The 22,162-nt window shown below is 32.5% G+C and overlaps 3 protein-coding genes across 3 annotated transcripts; 1 reads left to right on the top strand and 2 right to left on the bottom strand.

The window, feature by feature from the left end:
* Positions 1-617: 617 nt before the first annotated feature.
* Positions 618-4,332, bottom strand: HELRODRAFT_115104 (hypothetical protein; the record flags this gene model as incomplete). Its single annotated transcript, XM_009028894.1, has 8 exons — positions 3,892-4,332; positions 3,519-3,683; positions 2,877-3,036; positions 2,433-2,548; positions 1,507-1,582; positions 1,140-1,366; positions 901-1,045; positions 618-656 (listed from the first exon to the last, which is right to left on the bottom strand). Coding segments are annotated over exons 1-8 (1,293 nt in total), but the record flags the coding sequence as incomplete, so codon positions are not given.
* Positions 4,333-11,256: 6,924 nt separating this feature from the next.
* HELRODRAFT_180123 (hypothetical protein) lies at positions 11,257-13,247 on the bottom strand (the record flags this gene model as incomplete). Its single annotated transcript, XM_009028893.1, has 3 exons — positions 11,257-11,407; positions 12,286-12,424; positions 12,656-13,247. 3 exons carry the CDS (start codon positions 13,245-13,247, stop codon positions 11,257-11,259), a joined length of 882 nt encoding a protein of 293 aa, XP_009027141.1.
* Positions 13,248-14,007: 760 nt separating this feature from the next.
* HELRODRAFT_180122 (hypothetical protein) lies at positions 14,008-21,831 on the top strand (the record flags this gene model as incomplete). Its single annotated transcript, XM_009028892.1, has 6 exons — positions 14,008-14,113; positions 14,337-14,455; positions 15,501-15,560; positions 16,130-16,189; positions 17,730-17,796; positions 21,104-21,831. The coding sequence occupies 6 exons, from the start codon at positions 14,008-14,010 to the stop codon at positions 21,829-21,831; spliced, it is 1,140 nt and encodes a 379-aa protein (XP_009027140.1).
* Positions 21,832-22,162: the final 331 nt, after the last annotated feature.

Genomic DNA, 22,162 nt, shown 5'->3' with positions numbered 1-22,162 from the left:
CACCCATCCATGTTGGCAAAACTTCGTAATCTGATCTGTTTAAAAATAAATATTCAAGAAATTTACTCTCTTGCGTTGTGGCCATATGACTATTTTTATATGTCTATGATTATATTTACATATATACATATATATGCGTGTGTGTGTGTTACTTATTTACATAAATTTAAAATATTCATACAAAGTAAGTCATAATAAGCAGACAGACAGACGGAGCAAGCCACCTGTGCGTGAAGAGGTACATGTAGACGGGAGGACAGGTGAGGTCCCAATGGTCCGTGTCGCTGCAGAATGCCTGGTACTTCAGAAAGTTATCCACACACGATCCGTACATTTGATCAGTCCACAGCTGTGTGCGTGTGTGTGTACGCGCGTGCGTGTGTGTGAGCGATGTAGTTGATAAGATGGAAATGGAAATTTTTTAGGCTATGAGTCTGAGATGGATGGAGGACTAACGTCAATGAAGTTCTGCCGCACGGCTGACTTGTTGTTTGGCTTGGCCCAGTAAGTGTACTCGAACTCGATGGCTCCTACGACCTCGTACACATTCTGCACGTTGGCTCTCTGACGGACCATGCTGTTTATCATGTCCCGGAAGTCTGCCGGCTCTATTCCCTTCTCTATTTCTATGGTCGGAATGTTTTTTACCAGATTCTCTGAAATTAATCATAAATTCAATTTATAAAAAATTAACAACAATTAAGTATTTTTTATGTTTTAATGATTTTGCTTAATCAAATTTTCAAATAATTACAAGCGTTTACATGGCATCTAATAAAAATACATTTAACAAAAAAATACGTTAAGCTAAGAAAATATTCAAAGCTAAGAAAGTATTCAATGCAAGTTGTGATGAAATAAATGTCCATGATGAACCCAGATTAAAAGTATAAAACTGACCGACAATATAAGAACCAGCATCCAACGTTATTCCGGCAATAACTTTGATCTTCATGTACTTACCACTTGCTCTCAAGTTGGCAGGGGTGTCCGTCAATATGAATCCATCTACCACGGGACCGAAGGGGCCAGCCAACGAGCCGTACTTTACATTCGAATGTTATGGCAACATTCATTATTTATTAATGTATCATATAAACGTTGACAAAAAATGAAATTTTTGAAAAAATATTTCAGACCCTTTTTTGTACAGAAGCAGTGGCGTTTACAACCTCCTCGTAATGTTTCCCCCTCAAACATCGAACGAGAAAAGCCAAATCTTGATCGTAATCGAACCCGCAACCAACCAACCTCCCGAAGTCTCTGGTGTACGTTACTGCGTTGGCGTTCCATATAGTTCCAATGGTGGCCCAATCACACAGATCAGAACCACTCATCAACACAGCCTGATGAAAAAGCGGCTTGCCTGTTAATTAGTTGAACAACTTTTGCTATTGAATAAATTTGATGCCATTGTGATACTGACATTAAACTTTAATATGGGGTACGGGGAAGTATTACTAATTTTGTGTGGTCTGTCGGTAGAAAAAGAAATTTTAAAAGAACCTTTGTAGTAAGATTGAGGAGAGAGCATGAGAATGCCGACCATTGCCGCCCCTGAACCATGTCCAACTAATGTGACCTGACGATCAAATATAGCGCTATACAAGGAGTCATCCAACAGTCATGACCGACATGAGTACATAAGCATATTACAAGTTCGATGCCACAAATTCACATGTGTTCAGCTCATATATGCTCAAGTATACTGTTGATACTACTGGGCAATAATTACAATCGAATTTTTTATCATTACCAATAATGTTGATAAAGTTTTATATTCTTTTCAGTTTGTATTTAGTTTTGCAATTTAAGTTTCAGTTTTATTTTAAGTTTCAATTTTGAAGAACATTCGATTTTTCAAATAAATTAAAACAAACAATTGTTGTTCATAGTATACTGCAATTTAGCATAAATTCACTTTAATTAACAAATAATATATATAATAAATGAAAAGGAAAATTTTAACAAACAATTAATTGGTCAATTAGTCAAAAACTTGCTGAATAATAACAGCAATTTTAAACATGAAATTAGCTTTATTTTACCAAAGATGATAAATGATTTAAGTTTTGACATAATTTAAGTTTGTATTTCAGTTTTACAATCTTTTCTATTTCGTTTTTTAAATCAGTTACAGTTTTTTAATTCTTTTAAGTTTAAGTTTTAGTTTCAATCAACTGAAATGATATTTTTCCATTAACTGATATTTCAGTTACAGTCATCTCCAACAACGCTAATTACCAAGATATCCTCATCGTTAAAAACTATTAGTTCGTATAATCATCGTAGGCAGCTTTTAAATCTGGCGTTGCTACTGTATCGCTGGTTGTCTGCGTTTTGATGGTGATGATGATGACTAATGTTTTTATGATGATGACGACCTGATAATAACGATTACATTACAAATATTCCAAAACAGAAGCATCAACCTTATTGGGATCACCTCCGAACTCAGTGATGTACATTTGAATCCACTTCAAGACCTTCAACGTGTCCATCAGCCCATAATTTCCTGGCGAGTTGCTGTCCAGGGTCGTCATGAAACCTGCCAGCAGCATCAGCACAAATGAACAACAACAGTCTTATTAGATTTACTGATTCGTGCCCAATATTGTTTTTTTAATAAAATAATCAAATTGTATTCCATCCCCTGAAGTATCCATAGATTGAAAATTCGCATCGCTCGGGAACTCATTAAAATTTTATTAATCAAAGATATCAGGTGCAGTTTTAATGTTCACTCCACTGCAGCTTGCGTGCGTTGTGTGTGCAGCCGAGTCGTGAACATCGCATTTCAAAGCTTTTTGTTTCATGGTAAAGTGCAAATAGCGGTTAAACTACCGCAACAAAACCTCATTCATTTTAAAGTGTACCTAGAGCTCCGAGTCTGTAGTTGAATGTTATGACTAAAATCTCCTTCCTGGCAATGAGGTGCGCCGGATAGAGCATGGAATCGCCATCTTTGTAGTCATCACCCACCACCAACACCATAATGGGATAATTCTGGTTTTTGTTTCTCGGTCTGTCTGTCAGCTGCACAAGATGTAAGTGTGCATACAATATGAAAACCATTGGTGCAATCAAACCCATAACAATTTTTGCTGGCAATAACGTTTGTTAAATATAAATTTGTTTACACAACTGATAAATAATTTGTTTAACTAATAATTTTACACGTTGCTATTTAAAAATTATTTTTTATTGAAAATTCTACGTTAATGTTGAATTGATGCGCCATACATCAAGCCGCCCATAGTTTTTGGGCAACGTGATGGCCTAGTGGTTGAAAGCGCCTGGTGCTGTTTTGCAGTAACCTGGTTTGAATATGACAATAACATGCTCTTTGTGATGCGTCGTTTAGCACGTTATTCATATATTATGTTTGTGCGTGTTGTTGATTCCTCTGAGCCTAAGAAGAGTGTAATTAACCTTTAACCTGTTTTTGAACAAGAAACAACTTGGGATTAAGCTAAAATTAAATAAAAATTAAGCTAAAACAACTTTGAAGAGCTTACATTCGGAGCAAAAATGTTCAAATGAAGGCAGTCTTCACTCATGTTTCGCTTGGTGTAGTAACGTTCCTGATATCTGAAAAGTTCCTGGGGGCAGGCATCCCTGTAATAAGATGCATCCCAATCCGGATCACCGTAATCCCAATTCGGTCCTACATCTTGAGGCGGCTGGTGGTTGAACGTTAACATTAAAAATTGTAATAAAACAAACTCATAGGTGACAATAAAAAGATTTATTTAAACCTTCTTAAAATTTAAAATATTATATTATATAATAAACAAAACTCTATCAATTAACAAAAAAATTATAATTCCATAAAATAATGTAGTTGGTATAAAGCACTTAAGTAAAATTATGTAAGAAAATCTAAATAACCATGAACCGTCGTTCATAGACAGGAGGCTTGGCATAAGGCACCCCCAAGAACAAATTGATGTATCGATACGGCATGTAAGCGAGACTCCTCCCCAAGACCATCCCAATGTTTTTTACCGATCTCTTGATAACATCGTACGGATAGTAGGGAGGTAACAGGCAGTACCCAGCAGTGTGAGGGGGACATAAAGGTGCGTCCCAAGGGGGAAATTTTTGATCAGCTCCAACTGTTCGTTTGATGCGAGGTTTGTCCCATTGTGGGTCGTCTTTTTTTGGGTCCCACTGACCGTATACCGGCAAAATAGAAAAGAATAAAATCGCGGTTGCTGTTAAAATTGCTTCTTGAATCAGATTGTTAGCGTGCATTGTTTAATGTTTAAAAAATAAAATGATGCTCTAAAAACGAGCCCCTAATTAGCATCGTCCCACAACAGGTTCATGTCGTCCCTACCCATCCAGGTTTCGTTCAACAATGAACATTCATTAAATTAACTTTTAAAAGATGTAAGTAAGGTAAACAATGTGCAGGTAAAAAAGAAATGGGTGCAAAAAATTAATTAAAATGTTTTTATTCATATATTCAGAATACTTCTAGTGGTTTTTAAAAAAATAATACAAAATTATGTATGTATTAAAACAAATTTAATGCTAATTTTTAAAATTTAAAAAACCAGTTATAAATTAAATTAACATAAATTATAAATAAATTAAAAAATTTAGAGTTAATTTGATTTAAACTCTATTTACTTTTACTCATTGTTTATACAAAAGTGCCTCATCTTGCTTATAAATTGCGGCTTCAGTTCAGTTCAGTTTTATTTTTTGTTAGTTGAACTTTCATTTGATCGAACTTATTTTTTTCTCCGGCGTAATGTCTCTGAGGAAGAAATAGGAAGATGAACGTCGACAAGTGGAACTATCGGTGCGAGGGCAACGCTGGCATCGCAATATCCAACAAGAAGGTTGGATCAAACATTTAATTTTAAAATTTTAATTTATTAAATCATTCTTTTGATCATTGATGGCTGTAATTAATTTAATTATAAAATAAATAAATAATTTTAAATTCCATCTATTTATTTTTGTATTATCTTTCAACTTTTTGTTCTTAATTTTTTGCATTCATTTTTGGTCCTAATTTTTATAATTTATAATAAAATAAAGTCAAAATAAAAATAAATATAAACTAAAAAATAAAAAATAAAAATAAACTTGGATGTTATGTGTTGTTTACCTGTCTTATGAAGTTTAAAGGAACATGAATTATATTGGTTCACTGTTATTTATTATTTACAAATTACAAAATATAAGCTGCTCTAGTTTCAAATTTTTTAAACTTTAAATAATCATTAAAAAGCAATTGTTTTTTTTTTTTATTTTTATAGCAGTATCTATTTTTTTTATCTATGGATGTGATGCGAATGGACACCATGATGCCCATTAGATTTAGTTAGAGAGTCTTATCTTATATTAATCACTTCTAATGAAGTCTTTGATTAAATTCTAATGAAAAATAAAATGTCTAAAATTACCAATAATTTAATTATCATTAATTAGTTTTAATTTAGCCAACTTCAGGGTCTTTGGTCCAAGTTTTTGGAACTGCATATAATATTAAGTAAAAATATTAATTAATTAATGGGTTAAAATGCACCATTGTTACTTGTTTTTCCTTTAATAATCTGTAAGTTTTTATAATATCAATCAATCAATCCTCGTTTATAGTCTCCATCTGTTATGGATAGGACTTATGTTTTTATAATAATCTAGCATAAATAACTGATAAATGTCTAGTAGTTACTTTGGTTAGTAAAACAGTTAAAAAAATTTACAGAAGATTTTTTCTAGCTAAATAAAGCTCAAAATATTTTTTAAACTCATTTATCCATTTTCATTTTTTATTTCTTTACATTTTAAAAGTTTAACATTTCAAAGATGTTTGTATGTTTGATCACCAGGTTGATCGTTTTGTTGTTCATGTAGTTCTAACAAAATTTATTAAATGCTTTTTATCTGAATATTATAGCCATTGCATTTTTATTACCAAATGTTCAGAACTGTTTAATCAAGAAATGTTTAGAAATGTTTATCCAGAAGTGTTTAGTTTGATTCCAACTTAACTTTTTTAATAACACTGAGGCTCCTAGACTTCCCCACATAATATTAAAATTGATTTTTGTAATTTTGAATTGATTTATTGCTCTATAAAATTTCTCTAGTGAAAGTTATAACCATTAAAGCTTTCAAATTTGGTTTATTTAATATGAATATGTTAATTAAAACAAAATTGAACAGAATTGGCATTGATGCGCTTAATGAATTCTTTTTTAATTATGTTGTTGGAGACAAAAATTTGTGTTAGGCTTGTTCACTGTTATTGGGCAATAGAGTGTTTTTCTAATGTTTAAGTTTATAAACTGATCATCCAATTGAAATTGGTTGGATGCATTGGATGGTGTTACTTTTTCATTGATATCATTAAAAAGCAGTGTAATTGAATTAACTCTGATTGACAATGGAATTTTCAAATTCATTCAACACGAGATTTGTGTATTTATGTTTACAAATTATATACATACACAGGCTTATGCCAAATACCATTTAATGACACTGACATGAAAATATGTTGATCAGGAGTGTTTTCAAACAAAAAAATAAATGAAGAAGACTAATAATAACCCTTGTAACTGCTATTAGCAACGATGTCACTAATTATAATTTATTATTCTCGTTATCATTTTGAAGCATGCTCACTGATGTTTTTGTATTTGATGATTTGTACAGCGACTCTCGTTGGTGGTATAGGAAGAACCTCAGAGGCGCTATACAAATGTGTCAATCAAGCCATCAACCACTTCAAATGGAGGGGTGGTATGGCAGAATGTGTACGATTATTGTATTCTTTAAATAAGGCTTTTGACAGACATTTATTGTTAAATTTTATTTTAATAATAAGGGTTTTTCTTTAAATTTAAATTCAGTTTATTTTAATTTCGTGGTGATTAACAACATTTCAACAGTGTCAACAACATGATGGTGCATGACATTCATCTCAACGTAATTTGATCACCATTGTCTATGTACTCAGCTCATTTATTCTTATCATAATTTTTTATAATTAGTATTTTAAGCTATTTTTATTCATAATATAATGAATGAAATATATTTTTGTGTGTTATGTATGGTGTATAATTGTAATTATTTTTGTGTGTTCATGTGTGGGTGTATGTTCACTGTGTGTATGTGTGCGTGAGTGTGAGCGTGCAGAGGTGAATCATAATAAAAATTTTGCCTAATCTAATTAAGAGTCATCTGGTTCTTTTTTTCAATTTCAATTCAAACAACCACGCCATCAATTATCACTGACTGCTGATATAAGTGCAGTCAACAATGGTGATATTGGCTGTAAGTTGACTGCTATGTGGGTATTATGATGCAAAGGGTGTATGAATGATGATATTGTAATGATGATGGTGATTATGACGACTGATGATGGTGTTGGTTTCATGGTGATGATAACGTTCAGGGCACTGATATTGATCTGAAGATTTCATGATAATGATGACGATGAAAATAAAAATAAAAAATAAACTAATACTAAAGATGTTTAAAATTTGAAATGACACAACAACCATCATTATATTAATGTTATTTATTGCTACGCATTGTGCCAATGTAGATTTGCTGTGGGTAGTTGCTGCAGATAAGTTACAATGAAACTGGTTGTGACCTGTTCATAAATTATAATAGATTATATTAGATCTTACGTAAAGACATCCGCGAGTTAAATCATGTATGTGTGGACAGTCAGGCAAACTGTATTTTATAATTATATATAATTCATGTGCTGGAGCAGTTGTTAATGTGAATGTAGAATGATGACAAATTTCACTGAGTTCCCTGTCTAATTATATCAGGCACAGGCATGCATCTTTCTTTCAGAGGTTGTTGTTCTGCTGGCTTCTAAGTGTTCAGATTGTTGAACTTGCACATGATTGTGTGATTTATTCAACTGCTATGTTCTTATTAAGTATGGGTATGCATCATGTTTGCCTTTAAGGTTGCCAACGCACGGTTTTCATCACCTCATCATTGTATGATCATCATCATCATCATCATCTTAGAAAAATGTATATAATAATAATTGTAACAATAATAATATTTATTATTATTAATGGTGCATTTATATATGGGTAATTATACAAATTAAATTTTTCTCGGAAGCGTTATGCTAAAAAATTCAAAATTTAGAAATAGTACAAATAATAAGATTATATGCAAGAAAATAAAATTACATTTAATACATAAAATTACATTAAACAAAATATTAATAAGACATCTAATCTCGATCTCTGACGTTTTCAGGCCACGTGTTTTTCTCTGGTAGCCACATGGTCAAATTTAGCATCAGTATGCAGTCAAAACGAGGTACAGGGTTGAATTTCATCTGGTCTGGCAGCATTCTCTCTCTTTTTGAACGTTGGATAACACAATATGACCTCGACATTGTCCAACATGAGTTGTTGAATTATATCAGTAGCAATGCATTTTGCAACATTTTGCAACACAGGCCTAGCCTTTATTTTTATCGATCACCTCACTAAGTCATCATCTAGTCTATCAATTTGCCGTTACTTCATTGCATGTTGTTACAGTTTCTGCGTCTGTCAGATCTTGATTTTAAAGAATAATAAAAAAAAAAATATTACTCGTGTGAAATGTTTTTTTGGCGAATGAATGTTTCACTTGCTAATATATTTGAGTCGATGGAGGGACGTGTGCCGACAATTAATTTCGAAGACGTTAGGTGAAATACGTTTTGAATGTTTTTTTTTGTGGGTAAAAGTTTTAAAATCTTTTTCAACAAGGAATTACATGACTTCATCTTTATGTATTATGATACGTCTGAATTGCTTGCCGCCAATGTGTTGTTTCGATATAAATAACTCGTCCATATCAAATATTTTAGGTTTTCTATCAATAATGTCAATTATCCCCCTCATACCGGAAATTTCTAGATCGCCCACGGGTTCTTTTATTTGCAATCATGTTCACTATCTTTTATTGCCACTATCATAACCACCATTTAAATTTTCTCAAGTTTTTTAAATTCATTTATTTTTCAATTTCAGTTTTTTCTCATAATCTCAAATACTGAATACTTCACTTTTGTACCTCTTTAGATTTTATTATTATTTCTTTTATTTATTTATTATTATTATTATTTGTTTTATGTTTCGCTAACTTGGCTTATACTGTCATTTAACCATCGTCACACAGCTAACTGTTTTACTGTAGTATTACCATTTTTATCATCATCATTATTGTTGTTATTATTATTATTATTATTATTATTATTATTATTATTATTAATGAATCAATTTTAAAACTAATTAACTCTGGTCGCTCTCTCTCTCTCTCTCTCTCTCTCTCTCTCTCTCTCTCTCGATTCGGATGAGCTTCTCAGATTAATACTTTATTTATTGCATTTGACACTTTATTTTATTTCATTATTCTATTTTACTTGTACTGTAATTTTCATTTTTTTTACTGCTGAATAAAAGATCGTTTTCATTATTATTATTATTATACTATTACTGTTACATGTAAGATGAAACGACAGTGCTAAACATGTATTCTGTAAAGGCACCTCATCAACTCACCTTACATATACCTCAGCCGCGTTAATACAGCATACCTCATATACACCACGCGTATATTTCATTTCCACACTTTTATCCTTACACACACACACACACACACACACACACACACACACACACACACACACACACACACACAGACAAACACACACACATACATGCCATCAAATCATCATTTGTTGAGTTAAATTTTTATATAAGCTCTTATGCAAAGACAGACGAGCATGAATCTAATCATGTGCAGGTGAACTATCATAGACACACACATGTAGGACCGTTACACTTTTCAATTCATTTTCTGATTTATGATTCATATATTTGATTTGATTTGAACACTTGTAAAATGTGAATGTAGGATGATGACAAAGCTTAGCAAGTGCCTTGTTGAACTATAAGTATACATCAGTCTCTCAAACGCACATAAATTCTTAAGTACATATATACATACATAGATGCATGCATACATGCATGCATACAGATACATACATACATACATAAATACATATGTACGTACGTACACACATACATACTTACACACTCTCTCATGGCCAAAAGCGAGGTTATACGTACATACACACACACACAAATATATACATATTCATATACGCATGCATACATTATGGGATTAGAGGATGGAGATGCCTTGAATTGATGGCATCCTCTACGTTTAAAATCAATGTTAATTTTTGTGTTCGTTAATATGTAAATTAGTATATATGTGTTTCTAAGTTCATTAGCATACTTTTTAATGGGTTTGTGCGTGTGCTTAGTGTGTGTGTGTGTGTGTGTGTTTAATGTGTGTGTGTGTGTGTGCGCGCTCGTGCAAGCCGAATTTTCGGTTCCATATTTTTTTTTCTATATTAACAATCTTACACAGACAAATCTTAGCTGCTTCTTCTGACAGAATGAATTGAATTTTCGAAGAAAAATCGAATTGGTCACCGAGTTAGCTCAGTCGGTAGAAGGGCAATGTCTCACACTGCTACTCCGCGATGATATGATTTCAATGCTGTCTCTCCGAAACTCAAAGACCATCATGCGCGTGCGATGCGGGGCTTTCGTGTGCTTACCTAATGTTTATGTTGGTCGTGTGTTGTGGATAGTACAGCCTTTGGGGCACGAAAGTTCAATTTTAAGTATAGAGTAACATTTAATAAGAAATTCTGCGTTTGATAGAGCTTCATTATAATAAATAAAAAAAGAAATAAAAATTTTTCTGTGATGTTTGCCTGTAGTTTAAATAACCTTTGTTATTAGTTTGTTGAGGAATGATAGTGTTGATTTGTGATTGGGTCCAAAAGCGAGTTAACGATCTTGTGCTCATGAGACACTTGTGCACTTCTCTGGTCTGGTCTGGTCTCATTCTTTAAAAAATCGTCTCATTTTTTCCGTGATGCAAGCTTAATAAATTGTTTTCACAAGAAAGTTATTCGTTGGTGTTTGCCTGGCTTGCCTTCCCGAACCCAAACGACATGACATGCTAAGGTAACCTTGTGATTCAACCTTTATACCACACATGCCATTACAGGCCGTAACAACTGGCAACACCAGCCTAAGACCCAGGCTGACGCGAATGGCAGCATCGTCTAGCCTTGTGCCGTGGGTGATGTTGGGCATTGCCATCGGTCATTCTGAACCGAGTTCGCTTCTTACTGGGGCTTTATCGAATATCGTAGCATTCGTTTAACTGCATTATTCGACGCTAGTACGTTCCAATTTTTTGCAGCTTAGCATGGATGGTAAGAACATCAACATAGATTGCTACCCAACTGTTGTAGGTCAGGGTGCCTAAGTTGTCAAAATATATTCCGTTTTTTGGCAGAACGACTCTTGTAAAGATAACGTGGTGGTGGCTGTGTGTATGTGAGTGTGTGTGTGCGTGTGAGTGAGTGTATGTGTGAGTGTGTGTATGGTGTGTGTATTTGTGTGTCTATTTTTTTCTTTCTTAGTTAATAGTCTTTAAGAAATTTATAGTGGTGATTTGCATATTTCATCAATAATATTTTTATGCTCATTAGCATTTACCATTTACCAAATATTTTAGCATTCATCATTTTTCCCTTTTATATATTTCAGTTATTTCAATCTTATTCTCTGTTCTGTGTTTATGTTTGTGTGCATGAGTAAGTTTTATAAATTTCATTCATTATTTATGTTTCACAGATATTTCCATCAGTTAGCCATATGATGCCTTATTTGTTCACAAATGAATAATTTTTTTCATTATAGTTTTTCAACCCATCTGTTTATTTGTTGCATAATAACATGCATGCATGCATGTATGTATGTATGTATGTATGTATGTATGTATGTATGTATGTATGTATGTATGTATGTATGTATGTATGTATGTATGTATGATTGTATGTATGTATTCTTGATTTATAACTACGATGGAGCCATTATTTTTCTATGTTCAATTTTAGTGTTTGTTAGTGGTCTCGCACAGACAGATGTTTTAAAGCTCCATCCAAGATACAAAAAGAATTATATTTTTGAAAAATAATTGAAAGAGATAGTTTAATATATAATCTGTCAAATGAGTCTCCTGATATGTCAACTATTTTTGAAATCAGTTCATTTAAAAACCTTTCAGCTTCCCCGTCGATTGGTCCAAATGCTTCTTTACAGATTGGTTGGAATATTTTATTATTATCATAGAGTTGAATGTTTATTATTTTTGAAGGCAGCTTTCAAGGCCACTCAGCCGATTGATGTGAAGGCAATATACCTATCAGCCATAGTGTGGGGAAAAGTAACATCCCAAACCAGCGAACGTCCCATAGCCCATGGTGAAATCGTGTATCCATCAGGTCTGAAACTCCCTTCCTCTACCAGACCCACTGATTTCTTTATCACAGGAATACTAGCTTTTGAAAGCATCTCACGATAAAATTGTTTACAGCGGAATGTCTAGCCTAGGCGACATGATGGGCTGTGATAACCCAATGGCTCGAATTTGGAACCACATTAACATTAAAACTCTGTTACAACTGGCAAACCGAGTCTTAAATCCAAACTAACGCGAGTGAAAGAATCATCCATTCTTGTACCACAAGCGGTATTTGGGATCGCTTTCAACCAGGCTTATCCCAATTCACTTTTTAGAGCCATCATTCTAGCTTTATCATAAGCCGAGCAGTTCAATTTCAGCAAATTTTCATATGATTTGCTGATTGCTGATGCATTCCAAACTTTTTGAAACTGAGTTTCATAACCGAAAACATTTCCATAAACGGCGCGCCACTTATCATACACCTGGGTTCTGATGTTGTCAGGATAAGACTTGTCACTAAACAATAACAGTTCCTGGAGGGTCGCCGTAGCAGCAGCAGAAGCCAAGAAGGCAGAATGTGCCGGCTCAGCCACGGAGCCCAAACCCAGGTCACCAACACTGATTGGTAAAATGGCTTGCTGCCACACCTTTTGGTTTAATGACACATTAAATACCGTTTGGAATCCGTCACGGAGATATTGATCAAAACATTTTAATATTGATTCATCAGGGTTAGGTGACGTTCTTGGGAAAAACGTAAGGCGGGGCAAGTAAGCTGCGTGCAGAATAAGTATCATAGCATCGTGCTTAGAAATAATACTCAAGCGCTGCATAATAAATTTGAAATTTTCCAATTTTTTATTCCAGAAATTATTTTGACCTTCCCCTGACGAAATATTTGCACCAAGAAACTCCATGTCGTTTATTGGTAGTCTATCGGTGTGGTGGGGAGTATTTAATGTAATGGATCTGAATTTCTAGAAAACAATTCACATTTTTTATAATTCAATTTTAATCCCGTGTCAGATTTATGTATGCATGTATGCATGTATTGTATGTATGCATGCTTATGTACAAGCCCGTTGTTAAAAGCAACAGTCATAAAAACCAGCATTTTGCCCCAAATCGCTTGTCAATGTTAGTTTATGGTTCTCGTACGGAAGGGCGTTTGGCGATATTTTCTAAAATACAAAAGCATTATATTTTTGTAATAACATAAAAATATTTTGTTTAGTATAAATTCTATCATTTGGACCGCCTGATATTTCAACTGTTTTTCAGCTTATATTATCAATAAAAAATTATTTCTTTATCAATGGATCTAAACCTTTCAATGACAAAAGAGTTTTGTCTTGTCATTTAAATCTTTATATTTATTATTTTTAAAATCTGCAGCTTTTATTGCAACCGAACCAGACTCAACAGATATGTAGGTTATATACATTTCGGCTAGCTTGTGAAGAAGCGTCACATCCCACGCTAAACAACAACAACCACGGAACTAGAGTGTAACCATCTGATCTGTTATTACTTTCAGAAATTAGGCCTGCAGGTTCCTTTACGGCGGGTATATTAGCTTTCTGAAAAAGCCTACATAGGTGATCATTCATAGCCGTATGTCGTGCCTGTCTGCCTGAACCCAATCTGCACGACAGACCATGATGACCCAAAGGGGAAATGTCGGTACCACATAAACACCTGCATCCAGAAACCACCGGCAATCCAAATCCTGAGACAAAGACTAACTCTGATGGATGCACCGTCCAGCCTTGTACAACACGCGGTGCTAGGAATTGCTCTTATCTAAGCGGAACCAATTTCGCTCTTCACAGCCATCAATCTGGCTTTATCTTGAGGCGAAACATTCAGCTCCTCCAATCAAGCAATTGACCTATTCAAAAATGGATCATACCGTTTGTTCCATTTTTTGTGAACAGGCGTCTATGTCAATTATCAATTATGTTGCCACATGTGGAATACCAATAATTAAACATTTCAACCCTCAGATGGTCTTCGAATACTCCATCATTTGGCAGCATCCTGGCTTGAAGGGTCGCCGCGGCTGAAAAAAGCAGATGGTGCCAAATCAGCCACAACGCCTAAACCCATACCGCCAGGCAAAATTGTCTGACTCCAATCTTTATCAAAAAAATATTGAAAATAGATTGTATGTATGTATATATGTATGTGTGTGTGTGTGGTGTGTGTGTGTGTGTGTGTGTGTGCGTATATGTATGTATGTACGTACGTACGAGCGTGTGTATGTATGTTTGTTTGTATGTATGTATGTATGTTTTGTTTGTTTGTTTATTCGTTTGATCGTTTATTCGTTTGTTCTTTTGTTATTTGTTTGTTTGTTTGCCGCTGTGTATCATTGCAAAACATTTCTATTCTATTTTGTTTTATTTTGGTTTTTAATTTGTAGTATAAAGAATAACAATTAATTGAAGATTTTTAGATGTCAGTTGCTTTTAATGTTTTCTTCTTTTTATTCATACATTTCTCTGTGATGATGTTTATTGTACAATAATGAAAATCTTTTTGTTTTACAAAACAATATAAGAGGTAACAATTGCAACGTTTTGTAGTTTTAATTTTCAGTTGTGTATAAGCATGTGTTAGTATGTGTGTGTATATATATATACACGTGTATGTCTGTGTGTGTGTTGTGTGTCTATTTGTATTTTTGTATGTGTGTGTGTGTGTATTTATATATAATTTCATAGATTCCTGACCACAAAATCATTGTTAGTTTTTGAAACATTAACAAGACGCACCTCCGAGTTTCATGTTCGACCATTTTTGTGATGTTTTACTTTCAAACTCTATTCTTGTTTACTATTTTAAGTTGTGGACTTTTCAGAATGCCGATTTTGAACAGCCGTCTAGTTTGAATTAATAAAAAAAATGATTATACCTTTAATAAATTCTGACATTTTTTACCTATGTTTGATTTAATTCATTAACACACTCTTTGTTTATTTACGCATTATTTGGGGAACCTTATGTCTTATTATTTATTAGTTCACTTGACTTTTTTTAATTTTCCCATAATTTTTTATTTCATCTATTTCAGATCACCGGCTCATATTTGCCAAGAAAACTTTGATTAAAAAATGCATATTATATTATTCGAAGGTGTTAATACGTCAATTATATTTATTTTTCAGTCCATATTGAGGCTGATCAAACAGTTGACAGAAGATTTGGAGAAGGAAACCGTCAAAAAGGTTTGCATCAATAAATCTGTTAATCACTCAGTCAATCAATCAAATAATCAGTTTTATATATATATATATATATATATATATATACATATATAAATATATATATATATATATATCAGTTAATCAATCATTCAATCTGTCAGTCAGTCGTTCAATCAATCATTTATTCAATAAATAAGTAAATCAGTCAATCATTTAATAAACCTGTCTGTCATTCATTCTTTCAATCAAACGATCGTCCCATTTTGATTCTTACCATTTATTCCTCATTTGCGTTATTTAGTAAATAGATATTGCTGTTCTCGCAGTAATATTTAGCTTATTTAGCCATGTTGTACGTGCTCACGTAATTATGCAGTCATCGAATGCTCTTCTGCTACTGTTTACAACAACTTAATATTCGTTTTATTTCTTCTAATTACCTTGTCAGGCTGTTTATTCGTAATAAAAATTTAGTTGTATTGATGTAGTGTAATGTCTTATTAGTAGTTAGATGCACGTTAATAATTTCGATATTTTCATTATCTACTTTTCACATTTTTATAAACATTTCCACATTTGAATTGTGGCAGTTGAAATTGGAGGACCAATCGAGTTTCGTTATAGACAACCAGCTGTCATTTGCCGAGCATGTTATCAAGCCCCTCATGAGAAGAAATTATATCGTGCCTATGGTTAGTCGGTTGGTGGGTGGGTTGGTTAGTTGGTTGGTGGGTTGGTTGGTTGGTTGGTTGGGGTTGGCCGTTTGGTTGGTTGGCTGGTTGGTTGGCTGGCTGGCTTTTAAAAGCTTTCAATTCTTCTAAGAAATGTCAATTTACATTGCATATTTTACTGCTGTGAGTTGTTAGTGAGTGAATTCATTGAAAGATTCTGATTGATTGCTTCATGCTACATTGTATTTGGTTGTTAATCTTAACATAAACTGCAGTAATTCGTGCATATTTTTGTGTTCTTCGTCACAGTTTGTGTAATGTTTGTTGGTCTGTTTGCTTGTTTATTTGTTTGTTTGTTTGCTTGTTAGTTTGTTTGCTTGTTTGTGTGGTTGAAAATCTTACAGATGATTTATTAAGAATCGTTTGGTTTCTGTAATGGAAAATTTAAAGTGTTAGCAGTAATGGATGGTGTTTTATTGCAAATATAATGGCCACTGAAGTATCATTACGTAAAGTTTAAACCTCACATTTACATACTGGCCTGCCTACATATCTACATACAGTACTTGCTTTTTTTATTTTCAAAAATTTATTTTAAACCTATTGTTGAAAAAATGAAATAGGTTTCTAGTTCATGTAGAGTATTGCTCAAAATGATTGGTAATACTAATTGAAGATTACTTTCTAAAAAATAAAAATGTTTAACATGTTAATAATTTTTATTTCTGTTGAAAATTTTTATGGAGGTATAACATTAATATCAAGCCTATAGTTGAAAGATAAGTAAGCATCTATTAAACCCAAAATGTATTTGTATGTCTGTTGATATGTTTTTGTTTGTCTGTGAGTGCCTGCTTTTATTTGTGCATGTGTTTGTGTTGGTGTGTTTTTGTTTATGTTTGTTCATATTTGCTTTTGTTCATATTTGAATGTGTGTGTTTGTGTACATGATTTAATGTTGTGTGAGATATCTTTCAAGTTAGCGAATAATTTTTTGCTTTTTTCTTTGATCATCATATTTTTAATGTTCTGTCTTGTTGGATGAATCTGGTAATAAATGAAAATAATTGTTTGATAACAACAAATCTATAATATTTATGATTTAATATTAACAGAAGATTTCTTAATTAATTAAAATGCAATGAAATATGATAATATTTATTTTTAAATAATTTAAGATAATTATTTAGGAATCGGTGAAAAATAACGTCTGCCCTTTCAACTTTCCACGTCAACTTTAAAATCCTCAACCACATTCTTCCATTCTTTTATGTTGATTTTTATGAAGGTGATTTAAAAATAATAAGAATTCCACTAGTAAAAAATTATTGATTGCGTTTGCATCGGGTTCATATTCATTTGAACATTCATTTCTTCAACTCATATATGTGCGCTAAGCAAACATGCACACGCACATAAATCGATACATTTCATTTATACTTATTTGAACATTCATTCAACACACACACTCTTAAATTTCAACACACACACATAACATTCAACACACACCCACAAACAGCACAAAGTTCCTCTTCCTTATGGATTTGTAGAGAAGATTGCCAGTCGAATCCAGATTTTCAGACCAAGTCAGTTTGTTGTCCATTTGTATATTGTAGATCATCATTATCGTCATCGTAGTCGTCGTCTTTGCTATCATCATTATCATCATCATCAACATGTAATTTTATTTTTTTCCTCAATCATTACCACCATGTGGTTATATGCTCACCATTGATCTGATTGTACTTATGTAAACGCTCGTCTTGGTAAAAACTATCTAAAGAAATATTAAACTCATGTTTCATTAGAATTCAAGTCTTGTACTGCTGCCTTAATACTTTGTCCATGTTGCTGTTGTTGCTGCTGCTGCAGCCGCTGTTGTAGTAGTTGTAGTTGCTCTCAGACTAGTTTTTCTCCAGTATGTAACAACATTTCTGCTGCCTTCAATGGGCGTTCGCCGTTTTCACCGAGATCATTGCCCAGTTCATACCTTCTATCATTAAAAATTGTTACCCATTTGGCGTTAATCAATTTTTTAATGATGGACTCAACGACACACATTTTTTCAAAATTACATATATATATTTTTATTTATTTATTTAATTGTTTATATATATATATTTATTTATTTATTTATTCATTCATTCATTTGCAAACAAGCAGTAAAACTTTGTTATAGCTCAGTCTTCTGACGCATATCATTGGTACTCAGTGTAAGATCCAGCATACTTTGTAAATAACAATTTGACATTTTAAATGCAGAAGCCAAAGTGCACAAACAATTTTTGGATGAAAGTAACTAATTTTGACAAGTAAAGTAATGAAACAAGTTATACAGAAAATGAATTACTATCCACCTTTGTTAAATTTTGACAAAAATTTTTAGCCCACAAGCACTTTGACTTCAGGGTTGATTGTTCATAATTTTTTTCACATGCAAACGTTTGACATTTTATAAAGTTTCATTACAATACTTGTAATGTTTGTTAACAAAATTGTCAAGCTAACAATGAAAGTCGACAGCTTATCCTCACTGAGGCAACAAAAAAGTGAAATTTCCTGAATAATGAATAAATTATGTTTATATAAACACCATATGTATGTTAATTTACAGATGTTTTAATTGCTTAATTATCTTCAACAAGTGCCTCTTATTTTAGGTAATTTAATGAAAATGTTGTTTATTTACGGACATTCTTGTACTTTTTATTCAATGTAAATAAGTAAATTGTATTTCAGCTGCTGGTATCGTAATCACATTACAGGCAACAACTTTAAATTCATAAATGTTGATACATTATATCCTACTGTGAGATTTAAATGAATTTGTTATAACACAGTTTTATTTATTTATATGTGTATTTATTGATATATGTATTAATATGTAATAAGTATAGATAAATATGTGTGCATGTTGTGTGTATAGTGTGTATTTGTTCTTAATTTGTGTTGTGGAGAAACTGAAAGTTAACATGGAATAAGCTGGAAGAATATGAATGTACAAGTAAAGGGTGGATGGTGTGGTAAGTATGGAGGGCTGACTTACATGGAATATGGCACAGAGAAGGATTGTTTGTTGAAGATTACAGAACTTTCGATTATATTTCATGAACTGGCTCAATCAAATAATACACTTGAAAATTCAATGTTAATTGAAGGATATTTTCGTGAACGGAATTCTTACTGGATTAATATAGAGTCTAGAATAAATTTGAGGAGTTAATACTATTGGTTGATATCAAGAAAATACTGGAGAATACATGAAAAGTTTTACGTGGCAGAAAACCTGAGTTGTGCATCATATGAAAACGGAATGTCTTTGATCTAGTTGATGAATTTAAAATAGATAATGAGGATGAGTGAAAATGTTTGTGTGAAAAAATGTTTGAGTGAAAAAATACTCAGAAAATGTTTGATTTGTCTTTAAATTTTGTAACTCATGTGATAAACTGTTGTTACTTATATTGAGAGCGAGATTTACTCCAACGAATGGACCAGAGCAACCATTTAAAGACTCGTCAACAACTCCTGGATTGCAGTTTTAGACTCGGTCTGAGTACTAAATCTTTGAAAGTTAATCTTGATGTTGATGATAATAACGATAATGTGTGTGTTTGTGTGCGTGTAGTGCGTGCGTGCATGTGTGCGTGTGTATAGTATATATAAAATTAAGCATAGGTAGGTAATTGTAGTGGATAAAAATAACTTAATTTAGTTTGATTGATAGTCATGACGAATAAATAGTACACAATAATATAAAGGGTAGAAAAGATAATTAGGTTTTATTAAATACAATTTATACAAGTGTGCAATGCAACTCAAAACATTACAAAATATGTACTAAATGTGAAAGTAAGGTTGTTCTTCTGATAAAAAAGCAACATGTTTTATAAAATTTATTTGGTCAACTTTTGACATAATCATCACTCAATGAAAAATCAAAATTTATTCACCACGTGAGCAAATCTTATTGCAGTATTTCCAGCTGTCAGAAATGAATTCACAGACATGAAATGTGATAAGTTACTAGTTACCTGACTATTACAAGAGAACTAATGACCGAAAAGACTTGATATTTTTACTAGAAATTTAACTTTTTAAGTAATAATTAAGTAATACTTATGTGTTGAATAAAAGAAAAATATATAGCACAGGTAGGAAATCATTGTACTTTCTGGCTTGGAAATTGTACTGCCTTGATCAGAGGGAAGATATTTATGGGAAGGTATATATCTAGGTCAAAGTTAAAATAGGTAGACGAATTTTAATTATGTTAATAAATTAGTGAATAATTCAAATTAGAATTTAGTTTTGATGGCCTTTGTTCATCCCGTTAATCTCAGGCTGTTGTACTATGTAGTTTATTTCTATTAAATATCGTTGAAGGTATAATTAGATTAAGTACTGATGTTGTCCCTTGTCAATGTTGATTTGTTGAAGCAATGGTTTTTTTTTCTTTCATTTGTTTATCTCTCTCCTTTCAACATAATTAGGGCACTTTTCATGTCAAGTGGACTATGTTGTGAAACTAATCTCTGTTCCTTAATTTTAATGAAATACAATTTTTCTTTAGATTTTATTTTTTCATTCTTGATAATTTTGATTCATATTTTCATACTTTTTAGAGTCCACTTCATCTACATTTAAGAATTATGCAGTTTCAATAGTTCTAACAATAAAGTTATATTATTTGATATTTACCATTGACAAACATTCCTTACTTATTTATTCAATCATATGAGTGAAAGTGATCAAAAATTTAAATAAACCGTACACAGCTGTAATAAATTAATCTATCTTTTTATGTTTTATTTATATTTAAAGAGTTAAACAAAACTGATTAAATTATATTAGTAATACAAATTTGAATAGTCATTTTTGATGAATTGGCAGGTCACAGACTGTCGAAGGGTCTCTCCCCGTCTTTGTCCCACGCCATCAAGATGCCCGACCTCTGCTTCCTGAGGACCAGCTTCAGAAACACGTTGAAGTACAAGAGGAGTAGGGAGGGAGGGCATGAAGAATGTTGTGGCTCTCTTGCTGATGAGCGTGCTGTCGGTACCACAAATTATGATGATAATAATAATGACATTAATACGACGGTGTTTGGTCATGTTATTGTTGTTAATGCTGATGATTCCAACAATGTTTCTGTGATAAGTGATAATAATATTAATAAGAATGACAATAAGAGCCATCAAAGTGATAAGTGTAATGACGAAACGAAGACAACCAAGTCTCCGACTGGAATTGATTCCACCTTCAAGATGGGTGACAGTGATTTCAATAGTAGTGTGGCCGTTAAAACTGGTAACAACATTGACAGTGTTAATAATAACAATAGTTTCTGTGACATCGGTGATAGAAACCAAAGCATTAACAAGGGCGATTTTGATGACAACCTGTACAAACACGCTGAACATGACAGCACATACTCAAGTCTCTTCATTGCTGACAGTGGTTATGAGGACGATGATGAGGAGGATGATACGTTCACTGTGGAAATAAAGGTTGTTGTGGTCGTTTTGCCGATCATTGTGGTGGTTATTATTGTGGTCCTTGTGGCGATTATTATTGTGGTCATTGGGGTTGTGATTATGAAAAAATTTTGCCTGAGGTGATAATATTGATTGCATTGCGAGTGTTATTCATTGTAAAGTGGATTTAATATTTGCCATCTTTATAAATAATAAGAAAAAATAGAACAGTAATTATGTTAGTGGGTTTTTGTGTATGTATTTCTAAGTGATATTTAACACCAGAATTTAAAAAAATAATTTTATATATTTTTTATAGTAATTTCAAAAATTTAAGTAGCTAAAATACCTATGAATATAATAATATTTTAATAACATAATAATATTATAATAATAGTAATTATTATACAATTATTACTGTTATTGAAAAAAGGGTTAAAAGTTAATATTGGTAAGACGAAGGTAATGGTGAGTG

Source organism: Helobdella robusta, assembly GCF_000326865.2.
Source record: "Helobdella robusta unplaced genomic scaffold HELROscaffold_59, whole genome shotgun sequence".
Classification (NCBI taxonomy): domain Eukaryota; kingdom Metazoa; phylum Annelida; class Clitellata; order Rhynchobdellida; family Glossiphoniidae; genus Helobdella; species Helobdella robusta.
Note: the sequence above shows the minus strand (reverse complement) of the source record. Positions and strands in the feature narration are given on the sequence as shown.